Consider the following 14977-nt stretch of genomic DNA (forward strand, 5'->3'; position numbering starts at 1 on the left):
AGAGGGTTGACATGTTGTGGGGTTGTCAACCAATGTCGTAAAACAGTATGTGTACTACTGTTTCATGAGAAACTATTTGTTATGTAAACCTTCACCTGAAGTACAATAAATAATTTAATTAATTAATTAAATTAAAAAAAAAAAACCACCCTTCCTACCTGAGAGAGTTATTGTAAGGGTCAAATGAAATAACTTGAAACTATTAGAAAGGTTTTCTTTACGTAAGGTACCATTATCTTTATATCTTAGAGACTTTCTTATTTAAATATTCAAGAAAAAAAAGCTGAGGGTTGAGGGTGTTTACTTGGGTGAGTGGAGAGAGAACATTCGGTGGTTAGGTTGATGGAGAAACCATACCAGGGAATTCCCCACTGTGTCTTGGTAAACTCACCCAGTGGACAAATGGCTCTCAAAAACGAGGGTGGGGGAGCAGAGGATATTCTGTTAAGGTTCCATTGAGTCACCTAAACCTAGGTGTCATTTGGCGCTTCAGTTTCGTATGGGCCAGTGCTTTTGCTAAGTGCTTCAGAGCTGCCAGCAACTCCAGTTGCATCATCAATCTGGCAGTATTTGCCAAGAATAAGTCTTAGTGGGATTAGGTGTATATTTTGCTCATCAAATTCTTAGGTTGTTAGGAAGTACAGACAAGTTACACAGGCTTTTCTGTACCACTCGGCCTTTGTTTTCTCAGTGGTTACTTCTTTAGCTCTGCGATTCCCTAGCGCTGTCTCGGCCCTACCCTCCTCCATTGCCTCCTCCACTCCCCCAACGCTGTGTCATGGACAAGTGCCTTCTCATCTCAGCTTTCTCAGGAGTAGTGATGTTCTTTCCCTTCCATTGTTCCCATTGTGCTCGGATTGCTTACAGCTCTGATACTTATTGAACAAGTGGAGTGAAAGACGACGCTAATTCCAAATCTGTTTCTTTCCCTCTCTAGGCCGTTTAAAACCAGTTGTCTTCGAGTCAACTCCGACTCATGGCGACCCTATGTGTGTCAGAGTGGAACTGCTCCCTAGGGTTTTCAGTAGCTGATTTTTCAGAAGTAGATCACTGGGCCCGTCTTCCAAGGTGCCTCTGGATGGATTCAAACCTCCAACGTTTCTGTTAGCAGCCGAGCATGTGAACTGTTTGCACCACCCAGAGACTCCCTTTGGGGCAGGGAAAATAGCAGTTTTACAGTTATCTCGGGCTTGCCTCCTTCCATCCCTACCCCCAAGCTGTTGCCAGCTCAGTCCTTCTGAGTGGAAATGTTACTTTCTTGCTGAAAAGCCTGATGACTCAGTCCCCTTTGCCCATCCAGGCTGCATGGGCCACGTAGACACACAGATGGCTTTTGTTTGGCCTGCACGCTGTTGGCCTCCACAAGGCTTAAAGAACAATTTAAATTAGTAAGGACGTTATAGGTAGGAAGATTGCTGATAAAATCCAAGATTTTGGTCTCTCTTGAAAAATTGTTAGATGGCAACGCTGGACAATAGGGACTGGGTAAGCTGCCCCTCAGACATGCAGCGATCTCCAGAAAGCTCAGCTACCACCCAGCCTTTTCACTCCCTTACCTTATCTAGGTAGGCCTGTGTGTGCCCCTTCTGCAGTATGGAGTTCTAACAACTTAATGAGGGTACAGGATCCTTCACAGTTAGGCCCCATCCTGCCTCTGCCCCTACTTCCTGCCACATTCCCACATGCGTTCCTAAGGTTGCTTTGCTACTAAGTGGATAGTCATTTGCCTGTTTGATTTGCTTATTCATAATTTTTTTTTTTTTTTTTTTTGAGCGAAGGGACTCATTCTGTAGACCCCTCTGGATCATCGATTAGCTGCAAGGTGTGTGTATTTGTGGAGTGTTTCAAACGAGTTCCATTTTAGATTTTCATGGTGTATTCATCCAAAGTTTCTGTGAAGGGGAGAGAAGCAGAGGGAAGAAAGAGAACAGACGGTGCCTTTTCTGTGCTTACGGTCACTTGCAAAGCAAATACGGTTCATTTGGATACTTGGTCGTGTGTTTGCAGATATTCTGCTCTGTCAAGCTGAAGTAGTTAGTAGCAGCAAAATGCTGGTTTACCTTGGTTAGGATATCTGTTGTCAAAACATTATTGCCCGTTCTTTCCCCAAATTACAGGAAAACTGATATATCAGTTAGCCTCACTACTCGTGCTTCTGGCAAATAAAATCAAGGCAAGCTGTTGAGTATTTACTTCATTATTGTTCACGTTAAGTCCAAGCACTGGCAGAGGAGTGAGTTTCAAAATCCAGGGTAGTTGCAGCTTTAGTTTCCAAAGCTTGCTATATAGGTTGGGCTTTGTCTTATTGGGACCATCACTGGTCTGGGTTCTGTTCTGTGCTGGTTCAGAAACTTGATTTCCCCAGGAATTAGGCTTTAGGAATTTATGTCACTTTAGCCAAACTCACAAGGACTGTTTGTAAACTAGGATATTCATTCATTATACATTTATTGAACAACTACTGACTGTGTGGCCCTGTGCTATTCTCTGGAGAAACAAAAATGAATCATAAATATGACATGGCCCCCGCCCTTTAGAAACTTAAACGGTCCCACAGTGGGACAGATATATGAACAAACACCTTATACACAGTGTGCTAAGTGTAGGGTGACCTTACTTCCTGGTTTGCATGGTACAGTCCTGGTTTATGCCTTTTGTCCTGTTGTAACTATTAAGTAGTACCCACTTCCCCTTTCAAAACTACTGAGAGCCACAGCAAAAGCCTCTATGAATGAATGGGGCATAGAAACAGTAACAGAAAGGAGGGAGAAATCAGCCTGATTTCCCAGTGCAGACACTGGGTGAAGAAGGATGTTAGGGCAATTAAGGACTGCGAGCTTGTGGGGAGGGGGTTTGTTTTAGGAATGTGCAAAACTCTGCAGGCAAAAAAGGAGATTGTTCCGGAAGCAGCAATTAGTTGGTTCAAGCTAGGCATTTTTCTGCATTTTTATTTGTGATAAAAATTCCCCAGGGTGCTTGGCAAAACTACAGATTTCCAGATCCTGCCGGTAATTTGGATTAATGGGTCTGAGAATCTGTTTTTAAGAAGCGCCCCCAAAGGACTCCTAGGCATGGTAAAGGCTCGGAACCGATTCTCTACCAATTGCGGTTTCACTAGGAATAGAAAGGAACGGGAGTTGAGGGGAGAAGGAAAACCAAGACGAGAGCGCTAGTCACAGGTCAGCAGGGGGCGCCAGGCGAAAACACTCTCACAAGCAAAGCCAGTTGGGAGATAACCAACAGTTCTAGAAAAACAGGGAGTGACAGAACTATGTCAATCACAGTGGAGATGCAAAGAAATGAAAAGATTAGAGAAGTATCCAGGAGGAAGAAAGAACAGGATTTAGTATATGCCGGTTTATTATATATTTCCAGGCAACAGAACATTTATGTCAAATATAGAAACCTGGGGAGACCATATAATCATGAGGTTTACTTGGTGAGCAGGAACCTAAAGAAAAAATTAAAAAAAACAGTTGAATAGTTTTGTGGTACATTTCATCTGGTTCTAGAGGATGATTCCTGCCTACTTTACAGCTCTGTAGTCCCCAGAACACTCGTGACAGTTGTGTTTATCTCTGAGAAGGCGCTGGGTGAATTCTCAAGCATCTGGACACCCCAACTCTTTCCTTTTTTAGGCCTCAAGCACATCCCTGCGCTTGTGTTATGGCAAGACTACTTGCCAAATCTTATCTTGCTTTATTTTTGCTTCGGTTTTCCTTATCAAATATGTATGACAGTCAAGATTCGTCAGCAATATGTGTGCCAACCCCTTTCAGGGGAAACGGTCAGTCTCTTGCAGTTTCAGCACGACCTTGTCCCCAAAGTCTGGAGCTGCTGTCTCTGTGGGAACCTGCAGCCACCTCACAGGATCCATCGCAACTCTGGGAAATTATAATAACAGTACAAGAAACAGGCAAGGAAGTCTTTAAGCCTAGTGTTTGAGGCAGCCAGATTCACTTGGAAGAGGGTGAGTTGGTGGTTCTGAGACGAGCAATCCGTAAACAGAAAATGACAGTCTGAGGAGAGCTCCGTGTGTCCCTTCAAATATAAACAGCGTTTTTATTTTGAAGGCTGCCTTCACCAGGCCTGTTGACTTACTTCTGAAGCGGCAAACCAAGTCAGAAATAAGTGATGCAAAGACTTCGAAGTTAGGAAAAGGACGCCTCAAAAAAGGAGAATGGGAAACCGACCAGGCTGTAATTTCACGGGGTAATTTAGCACCGTTTACCTAAGACCTGGACACTTCAGAGCCTCCAGGGGTGCGGTTTGGGGAGGGGCAAGGCATCTTAAATTCCAGTCCTTAGCTACTGTCGTAGAGTCGGTGAGAGATTTCCAAAGCCTGGGAGTGCTAGAGTTGAAGATGAACAGGCCGAAATCTTCCACCCTGTCAGTATTAGCTACGGGCAAAAAAAACCAGTCAACAGTGGCTCCGAAGTTTGTTTTTTTACAAGGGGCTGAACTTTTGTGCGATCCAACATCAGCAATACGCCATTAAGTCACAGTAACGGGATAAAAAAATACAAAGGGAAGGAGGAAAAGTCCAGCGTGCACAGACTCAGAAAATGGATTTTCTCCACCCCTAAGGTGCACACTGCTGTCAGGGTCGCCTGAGTCCTCCGCCAGCTCCCAAAGTCGCAGCCTGGAAGCCCTTCTCCCGCAGTCGAGTCGCAACCAGCGCCGCACCGCGGCGGGGGGATCTGCCGGGAGCATCGCAGACTTCAAAGCCTCGGCGCCGCCGCCGCCCCCGCCCGCGCGTGCAAGTAGTACGGTCCGAGGGGGCGGCTCCTGGGGCGCGGCTCCGGCGGCAGCTGATGCGCGCCGGGCCGGCTGGGAGGCGCGAGTCCGAGACCCCGAGACCTGGAGACGCGGAGACGCCGAGGCTGAGCCGCCGGGCACCGCCGGCCGGAGCCCTGAGGACCCGGCAGAGGCATCTTCACCGCGGAAGAAGCCTGGCCCGGAGACAGCGCGGGGGGCGCTGTGGCCGCACCGATTGGGAAGGAGGACGAGGAGGAAGCGTTGCTGCGTGCCGGCGAAGAGGAAGCGCTCCACCCGGGCACCCGACGGCGCTCGTTTAACCACATCCGCGCCTTCGCTGGAAAGGCTTAGGGGCGCCTGTCACCGGTTCCCTCCATTTTGAAAGGGAAAAAGGCTCTCCCCTTCCCCTTCCCTTAGGATCTGGAGCCGGAGGAGCCGCGTTGATGGCGTTCAGCCCTTGGCAGATCCTGTCCCCGGTTCAGTGGGCGAAATGGACGTGGTCTGCGGTGCGCGGCGGGGGCTCCGGAGAGGACGAGGCCGGAGGGCCCGAGCGAGACCCCGAGGAGGAGGACTCGCAAGCCGAGACCAAATCCTTGAGTTTCAGGCAAGTACACAGCATCCCTGCCGAGATGCAAACGTGCTGCCATCCTTTCATCCGCGGCTCAGTCTGTGTGCGTGTGTGTGGTCGCCCAACCGCATAACCGTATTCATGGCAATGCTACTTCCCTGTCCATAACCAGGTCCCCGCTGTGCATTCGAAAGTTCAGGGTGTTCTGTCCTTCCGTGTATTTTCTTTCCCTCATGTCAGTATGAGCTTTCTGAACCCAACCCAGAATCTGCAGTCTCCGCGTCCCCTTCTGTCTCGGTCACTTTCTCTAAGCGTCAATCCCCCAGCCCCTGCCTCTACACACAAACACACACGGCCAGTGCCTTTGATCACACCCCGTGGTACTTAGAACCTTCCCTGTGGGGAAGAAGTCGCCCCCTGGCCCTTCAGGGCCCCACTGTGTCCCAAAAAATGCAGCCGTAGTAAAGAAGGTCGCGTGATGACAGGCCCTTGGCAGCTGGGGAGAAATGGTGGTCTCTGCTGAGCTGTCACCCGTGTGATTGCGGAAGGCAGGTGACAGCATTCCCAGGCTAGGGCCGAGTGGGTTCCAAACAGGTAGAGGCCTGCTGAGGAAAAAGGCATCATGGCGAGAATCGGCTTGAGGGGGCGGGTGGTCTCTGAAGGCTGCTGCTGAATGCTTTGAATGGAATCCTAAGGAGCAATCATACCAGTTGTTGTTGCTGTTGTATGTGGCTTGAGGGGGCGGGTGGGGGGGGGGTGAGAATTTTTAAACCTATAGGAAAGGGCTCTTCTGAGAAGAGGAGTCTGTTAAAGCGCTTTTTTGGGGTGTCAGAGGGAAAGATGACCTCAAAAATAAACGATGCTAGAGAAAGGCTCCAGAGGATTGAAGAGATTTCAGGGAGACAGGATGCCCGGCTGAGAAACCCAAGGAGGGCATCTCTAGGAAACCGCAGCCAGCAGCCTCGGGCAGGCCGATCCATGCCGAGGACCATTTGGATGTAAAGTTAGACAAAAAACGCTGTCCTTTAGCCTTTGTGGATATCTAGATTGTAAAGAGTGTCAGAAATACCGTTGAAAGTGGTAATTCCTCATTTTTCCCCCTTGGCAGCTCGGATTCTGAAGGTAATTTTGAGACTCCTGAAGCTGAAACGCCGCCGATCAGATCGCCTCTCAAGGGATCCTGTGATTCATCACTAGGATTGACAGGGCCTGGGGCCAAAACCCAAGGTAAAGACAAACTTTCATTTTCAGCCTCTTTTGCTTTAAAGTTTTGAAAAATGTGCATGAGACAAGAAGAAGAAAAAGAAGTGTTAATTTAGGGCCATTGAAAAGGGTTTGGATTGTTTGGCTCCTTACTCAGAAGGAGCTGTTTAAAGCTCCTGGCTTATTTGAGAGTTACTTATTTTTTTTAAGGAGTGTAATAGTCTCAGGCTTTCTCCCCTCAGTAGGGTTTATGCGTTTGGATTATAAGATTATCATTATCAGACCTTCTTGCTGGGCCTTTCCCCTCTGCCCCGAAAAAACAAAACTGTGTGGTAATGCGGGGGTGGGGCTTCACACATCCCTCAGGCTAAGTCACTCTCCTTAGGGGTGTGGCTGGAAACAAAAATTTTAGATAAGAGTTGACGCTTAAGATAAATTCTGAAGAGGCTGTTTCAAAATGGCTTACCTCTCCCTCTTCCACGCAGGGATGATGGTGAGCCTTCTCAGTCTACCTAAGAAAACCAGGCACAGATATTCTCTCCTAGCCCCTCAGAGCCCAACCTTGCCTGTCCTTCATCTATAGAAGCTTCTGCTGTTTCACTTCATTAGTAGAAACCTTTTTTGTCACAAGCCAATTTTAAGTAAAATGTCACCTGTCCTAATAGTAATCATTCATTCATTCATCAGTAGAGTGCAGGGATTTAGCAGTGACCAGTGTCTTGCTGTCTCCCAGCTAACATTGTGAAGGGGGATGGACCTTTTGAGGGTTAAGCAAAATATATATGTCAACTTGTGTTGAATGCTATGGAGAAAAATAAAGCAGGGGGAGGGGGAGTAAGGAGTATGAGGTGGGAGAGGGGATGCCAAAGAGTAACGAGGGGAAACATTATTGATAAGGTGAATTAAGCAGAGATCTGAAGGAGGATTGAGGAAGCCAGCCTTGTAGATTCTCAGGGAAAGAAACTTTTCCTCCAGAGAGAAGAGCATCTGCAAAGGGCTGAGGCAGAAGCAGCCTTCACGGAGTGACGCTCTGTGGTGGGAGGATGCCTGGCATGTAAGAGGACCAGCAAGGAGGCCAGTGTGACTGGAGGAGAGTGGCAGAGGGAGCAGCCGGAGCCAGAGTAGAAGTCGGAGAGATAAGGGCAGCTCCAGAGCATACTATGATGATAATTTGGTTTTCTTTCTGAGTAGATGGAAGACACTGGAAAAAACCAAGGATCCATGCTTTATTTTTAAAAGCTCACTGGCTGTTGGACTGAGGAGGAACTCTGGATAGATGTCCTTTTTAAGTGGTTTTTCTTTTCCAGTGTCCATTACTGTCACCCAAGCATGGCAGAGACAGCTTTCAGTGATCCAGTTGCCTAATTTTTGAGCTATAACTTTCTCTCCCCACAGTTACTGTATTTCATTGCTTAATAACTTCTTCACAAGTTGCATAGGGAGGTCGAGTCACTCTGGTGAAAGACTTCATGATGGAGCTGGAATTATTGGCTGAATGACAACAGCTTTTTGTGGTTTGGTTTTGCTTTGAATTGAGAGCTCCACGCTGTATCTCCTGTCCCGAGAATTCGGCAGTGCCCTCAGCTTGCCCTGGGCTGCTGTCTTGCCATTGTTTCAGGCAGGACTGTGGCCGCTATGAGTCGGAATTCGACTCAGTGGCCATGGGTTTGGTTTGGGTTTGGGTATGGGAACAGGCAAGTTCATATATAGGAGAACTTGTGTTTGGCATCCATTGCTGTGTAACAGTCTCAGTGACCAAGATGCCACTTGTTCTTCATAACTTCCCTTTTCCTCTCTCAAGCTTTGCAGATAAAAAGGGAGATTTAAAAGCTTGAAAGAACTGTTTTGTAGCCTTTCCATTAAATTTAAATAAAGTTCATAAGACACATGTTAAGTAGCTCTTTGAAAGTGTTTGAGTTGCCCTCAGCCTGGGCAGCCCTTTCTTCACCATTCCATCAGCTGGTGGACTGATTCACACTGCTGGATTCTTTGCTAATTGAATAGAGCCTGTATGACCTAGGCTTCTAAAGCCACAGAGACCTAATTGTTTGGTCTTTCTTGTGCCACTTACTCATCATTTTAATTTCTAGTAATGTCTAGCGCGCGCTCTCCTTTCACTGTCTGTAAACATTTTCCTTACAGAGTCATGGAATCAGTAAAGCTCTGTGGAGTAGTTTATGGTTGAAGACTGTGCATTTGGGGGAAGAGGGGAGTGTGGGGTGGGGTGGTATGCAGGCTAGGAAACTAATTTAGGGTCTTTAAAAAATAGGACGATTTCTCACCAGCCTGGTAGTGTGTGTCGTTGAGGGTGGCTTCTGCCCAACATCTAGAGCTGGTGAGAGTCCTGTTGATCACCTTGTCATACAAACAGGGTAAGTGTGAAAATATAACCAAATCACAGGTCTGACCAGGAAGATTTCAATGGGCAGACATTCCTTGAGAGTCATTTCTTATTGAAGTTTCACTTGTAGGACTGGATGGTTCTGCTTCCTCCTAAATTATTGATTGTTAACCCTGATAAAGCTGTTGTTAGTTGCAGTTGAGTTGGCTCTGACTCGTGGCGACCTTATGTGTAACAGAATGAAAAATCGCCCATCCCTGCACCTGATAAAGTTAGTCTTTCATATTTCTGTGGTTCCAGGATGTGGTTGAACAGCAGGTATAGATTATACAAGACTATATCTTCTGGAGGAAAGATGTATGAGTTGTTAGTCCCATCAAGAGTTGGAGTTAATATATGTAAAAGGTCCTGGCTTCCTGGCATATAATCAGTAAAAAACCAGTTGCCGTCTAGTTGATTCCAACTCATAGAGAACCCGTGTGTAGCAGAGTAGAACTGTGTTCCATAGTGTTCTCAGTGACTGATTTTTTGAAATTAGATGTCCAGGACTTTCTTCCAAGGTGCCTCTGGGTGGACTTGAACCTCCAACCTCTTAGTTAGCAGCCACCTGTGCTAAGTATTTCCACCACCTAGAGATTCCTGGCATATAATGGCCCTCAGTGTATGGGCTGTGCCACATATGTCATAGTCCAAGACGTCCCACCCCAACCACGATCTGATTCTTTGAAATCTGGAAACATCTAGGTCTATTTTGAAGTTACTTTTCTTTTTGTTGTAACTTTCTGGGGATTTACAGTATCTGAACTGTCTCTTCCTAAAACAGTATGCCATTCTAGAAATTAAACAGTAGATAAGGTTTTGACTTTTTTTTAAAGTCACAGGTAGAAGCAAGTTTCAGAATAATTGGCAAAATAAAACTCTAGCCAAAGAGGTTTCTTGAAAATACCAGACTTATGACTGTAAAGTTTGGCCTGGTTGGTTCTATATTGGCTCTCTGTCTGCCTCCTAGAACTAAGTGACTTTTAAGCTGCTGCTATTGTTACCGTGCTTGCGTTTTGCTGGAAAGGTTATTGGTGAAGAAATATCACTTAGGAGGACAATGACTTTTGAGAAAGTACAATCCTGTTCATCCCTCCTTTTTTTTTTTCTTTCCTGGTTATGGATGACTTAAAGCATTAGAAATTGTCAGCTCTGGTTTTATCCAGCTGTTTTAGTCTGCAAAAGCTGGTTGCACTCTACTACTTGAGGCCGCAGCCCACTCCCCCTCCCCCGCCACTTTTATTTATAGATTGTTGCCTTTCTTAGAGAAAGAATCTTAATTGATTCAGAAGCCTGCACATCAGTTAAAGCTACACAGATTGATATGTTAATTGGGTGTGTAGGTGTTTCAAAGACACACCTTTGGAAGAATAGAAGGAAAGAGGTAAACAGGATCAATCCGTGGATATTTACCATTGGAGGCCTTGTGGGGAAAACAGAGCTGTTGACACAATTTTGGTAATCTAGGTCAAAACCTACCAAACCCATTGCCATCCAGTCAATTCTGACTCATAGCGACCCTGTAGGACAGAGTAGAGCTGTCCCATAGGTTTTCCAAGGCTGTAATCTTTACAGGAAGCAGACTGCCACATCTTTCTCCGGTGGAGTGAGGGGTGGGTTCGTACTGCTGTCCTTTTGGTTAGCAGCGGAATGCTTTACCACTGCGCCACCCAAGCTCCTTAAAAGTCCCTGCACGCTAGGTCAGGGGTCAGCAAACTGTGGTTGGAGGGCCAAATCCTGCTAGCTGTCTGTTTTTGTACAGCCTGCAAACTAAGAATAGTTTTTACATGTTTAAATGGTTGAGGGGAAAAAAGAATCATAATAATTTGTGACTCGTGAAAATTAAATAGATTGAAATTTCAGGGTCCATAAATAAAGTTTTATTGGAACACATTCATGCTTATTTCTTTAGGTGTTGTCTGTGCTGCTCTCCTACTGCAACGGCAGAGTTGAATACTAGGGACAGAAACCCAATGGCTGGCAGAAGCCTAAAATATTTGCTATTTATCCCTTTGCAGAAAAAGATTGCCAACCTTGAGTGTAGACCCATACTGATGACAATTATAGTAGGAACATAAAAAGTACTTCAGGATCGTGACTAAAAATAGAAGAGACGGTAGCAAGGCCACAGATGATTGACTAAGAGATGAACTCAGATGCTGGGTGCCATTTGTGGAGGCCTATATGGTCAGAGAAGGCTTTATGAAGAGAGTGGTTTGGGCTGGCTATTTATCTCCTTTGCAGAACGGAAGTGATGTAGTAATTGGTCTGTCCGTGTAGCTGATTTTTACTTGACTAAAAGATCTAAGGTGTTAAAAAAATTATTTAAAAAGGAAGTTAGGGAAGAATGGGGAAAATGTGAAATCATTTAATATACCTACACATATGTAGACTTTTTAAATGTAACTTTGGGTGTTTGAAAATTTGTAATTGTATAGATCTCTTAGGAAGTTGATGAGGAATATTTTTTGAAAATTTTAGAGAGTGCATATATAAGACCTAGAATGGAGACCTTGATAAAATCTAAGCCTTAGATTTTCAATTCCAAGGCTCTGGGTTATGTGTATGAGCAAATACTGTGCAAGCATTTTCATTAGGTGCATATTGAAGTGTTCCTTTCAAATCTATGTATAGATTGGCCTGGGGATTTATTTTGATACCCCCCCCCCCGCCTACACCAAATCAAACCAGTTGCTATGGAGTCAGCTTAACTCATGATGACCCCATGTGTGCAGAGTAGACCAGCGCTCCATAGAGTTTTTCAAGGCTGTGATCTTTCCGAAGCAGATCACCAGGCCTTTCCTCCCAGACGCCTCTGGGTGGGTTCAAACTGCTAATCTTTCAGTTAGCAGCTGAGCACTTAACTGTTTGCGCCACCCAGAGACTCCTCGCCCACAGCACGGAGATTGCTTTCTTAGACTTTTCTAGAACTATTATGGGACTGGTTAGGACCTTTGATGTTACCTAGTTAAATAGTCCAGCCCACTTGGCTCCCTTGACAGCATCCCAGACTAATGCTTTGGTTTTATTGTGTCTTATTGTATTTTGATGTGGTTGGCTTTTTCACAGATTTATTTCATTTTAAGATATATAAGGCTTGCAGGCCTCTGCAGCATGGTACAGCTCCATATTTTTGGCTCTCAACTTGGAGATTCCAACTAGTCAGTAAATGGGATCAGAGCTATACTTTCTTTGTTGCCCTATTTATCACAGTATAAATGAGCCACACTTATATATGGCGCTCCACACAAAGAGAATATCGTCTTGGGGGGAGAAAGTAGTTTCAGCAGAGAGAATGTGCAGAACCACAGAGGAACAACAGTTTTTGAATAAAAAACTTGAGTATGGGGGACAAAGTCTATCTGCAGAAAGTAAAGACTTTAGTAACTGTTAAAGCAGTATTTTTCTTTTAGGATGAGTAATGAATTCAACACCTCCTTAAGAAATATTATGATGACTAAACTCATTTCAGAATTGCACTCCCTTGTTTTTGATGGTTTCTGATGTCAGAGGCATTTTTCACCCATGCTCTTTTGTGTGTTTGGTAATCCTTCTAAAATTATGCTGTCACCATTTAATGCTCCACCTGATAAATGGATGTGGTCTAAAGCCATTTAAACATTTAACTTAAAGGGTAGTTATATGGTGATGCGGTGGTTAAGAGCTCGGCTGCTAACCGAGAGGTTGGCAGTTTGAACCCACCAGCTGCTCTGTGGGAGATGTGGCAGTCTGCTTCCTAAGGATTTCAGCCTTGGAAATTCTATGGGGCAGCTCTACTCTGTCCTGTAGGGTCATTATGAGTCAGAATTGACTGGAGGGCAATAGGTTCAGGGTTTTTTTTGGATAGTGTTTTTCAACTGACTAACATAGAGAGGCTTTGGGGGTATAAACCTAGGGTTAGTGGTGGCTCAGTGGTATTTCTGGCCTTCTGTGCTGGAGACTGGGTTTGATTCTGGGCCAGTGCACCTCAAGCGCAGCCACCACCCATTTGTCAGTGGAGGCTCGTGTGGTGCTATGATGCTGAACAGTTTTCAGCAGAGCTTCCATACCAAGACAGACTAGGAAGAAAGGACTAGTGATCTGCTTTGAAAATCAGGCAATGAAAATCCTGTGGCTCACAGTGGTCAGATCCCATTGTACACAGATCACCACGAGTCAGGGAATGACTTGACAGCAGCTAATGACAACAACAAGGGTATAAACCATTTTGTGACAATCCTAAACTCAGATTATCCACCCAAAACAGCCATCTCAGTGGGGATTGAGGGTGTTTAATTAGCGGGTTAAAGTTAGGCCTAGAAAGGGTCTACTGCTTTTAAGTTCAAGATTTCATCCTCATCTTTGCATATTTATGAACCTAATTTTATTAGTTGACGCAAATATGATTGGATCCCCAGGGGTTAGAATGATGACAGCTAAACTCAAGGGAATGAATAATAATATGGAGTATTTTAATTCACTAATGAAAAATGTAACTTGTCAGTTCTCTTTGACAGATACAAATACTCTCCTAGCCAGTCTAGGTACCCTCTTTTCTATGTCAGTGCTGGAAATAGAGCCATAAATTACTGATCTCCAGCTTTCTTATTATGACTCCAACCCAGCAGACTACCACCTTTCTATTTGAGCTCTATTTGTTGAATATATTGGAAGTAAGTAATTATTTTTTTTAAGCATCTTATGTGATTTTTATAACAATGATGATATGAGATAGGCCACATGTTGTTTCCATTTCACAGATTAGGAAATTGAGGCTAGAGCCTTTACTGTTAGTAGTGGAACTGGGTCTTGAATTCAGCTTTTAAGATTGCAGGTCCAGAGTCCTTTGGTACGTATTATATAGCTTCTCTCCCCCAGGGAATTTATGAATCTCTTCACTGTCCAAAGAGAAGACTTATCAAGAGGAAGTAAAGGTTCTTAAAACGTTTCCAGGGCATGGAAAAAACATCTTGAGTATCCTGTTAAATTATAGTAATTAAAAAAAGCAAGGGCTACATCTTTCACCTGTGTTAACACGTGTAATGTATAAACTGTAAAATATGTTTTAAGAATTTAGAACATTGGAAGTTGCAGAACAATTTAGATATACAGTAATAAAAACAAAAAAAAATCGTTATTGGGTAAGCAGTACAGTTGGATTGAAAACATTTTGCTTCCTTCGTGATTAGCTTCAGATCATCGATGAGAAATAAGAAAGGGCTGAGTTCAGCAACAGCTTTTGCTTTCCCTCTCCACCGATGAGTCAGATCAGGTGTGGGTGAGGAGAGGCAGGTGCATGGACATGTGTGGAGCCTACTGGGATTCTGCACCTATTTGCAGTTAGGAAAAGGAATTTTTAAGAGGCCTATATTAGTTATCTATTGCTGTATAACAAATTACTCCAAAACTTAGCAGTTTAAAACAACATTTATCTCACATAGTTTCTGTTGATTGGGAATTTGGGAGCAGCTTAGCTGGGTCGTCTGGCTCAGGGTCACCTATGAGGTGACAGTCAAGATGTTGGCTGGGACTGCAGTCATCTGAAGGCTTGACTGGGGCTAGAGGATCTTCTCCCAAGAGGTTCACTCACATGCTTGGCAAGTTAGTGTTGGCTGTTAGTGGGAGGCCTCATTTCCTCACCGTGAGAACCTCTCCAGGACTGCTTGAGTATCCTCACAACATGGCTGCTGTCATTTCCCAGAGTGAGCAATCCAGGAGCAAGCAAAATGAAAGCTATAATGTTTTTATGGCTTAGCCTCAGAAGTCACACTCTTTTATCTTTATAATATCCTTTTGGCTACGCAGATCAGTCCAAGGGTGTGAGTACCAGGAGGCAAGACTCATTGGGGACCATCATGGAGGCTGGCTTTTTCATTACTTTCTTTCTTTGGGGCCTCCTGAATGCAGGAGCAGAATTGGCAGGGGAGGGGACTTTGTCCTAGACCAGGCTCACTGTGCTGTTCTGAGCCCTTTCTTGCACCCAGTGTACTGGCCACCGTTGCTCTGTCTGGAGCTTTTCTCTTGCTGAACATCCTCCCCTCTTTTTCTTAATCTAGCATAGTCTCCCAGCATTGTGGGGTCTGTGTGGG

General features: G+C 44.9%; 1 protein-coding gene across 8 annotated transcripts in view; it reads left to right on the forward strand.

Annotated features, from left to right (window-relative positions):
* Nucleotides 1-14977, forward strand: part of TACC1 (transforming acidic coiled-coil containing protein 1) — a 104908-nt gene that overhangs the window by 29911 nt on the left and 60020 nt on the right. For 3 of the 8 annotated variants that reach the window (XM_023737857.1, XM_012557573.2, XM_023737859.1), the window contains exons 1-2: nucleotides 4832-5362; nucleotides 6435-6553. The exons of 2 other annotated variants lie outside the window; for them this stretch is intronic. In XM_023737857.1, the coding sequence (XP_023593625.1) occupies nucleotides 5202-5362; nucleotides 6435-6553 (280 nt within the window). In that variant the 5' untranslated portion in view covers nucleotides 4832-5201. Of the gene's footprint in view, nucleotides 1-4809; nucleotides 5363-6434; nucleotides 6554-14977 lie in introns of those variants that run through there. 3 more of the 8 variants (XM_023737856.1, XM_023737858.1, XM_004383411.2) reach the window with 2 other exon arrangements.

This window comes from Trichechus manatus, unplaced genomic scaffold (genome assembly GCF_000243295.1).
Source record: "Trichechus manatus latirostris isolate Lorelei unplaced genomic scaffold, TriManLat1.0 scaffold00109, whole genome shotgun sequence".
NCBI lineage: Eukaryota > Metazoa > Chordata > Mammalia > Sirenia > Trichechidae > Trichechus > Trichechus manatus.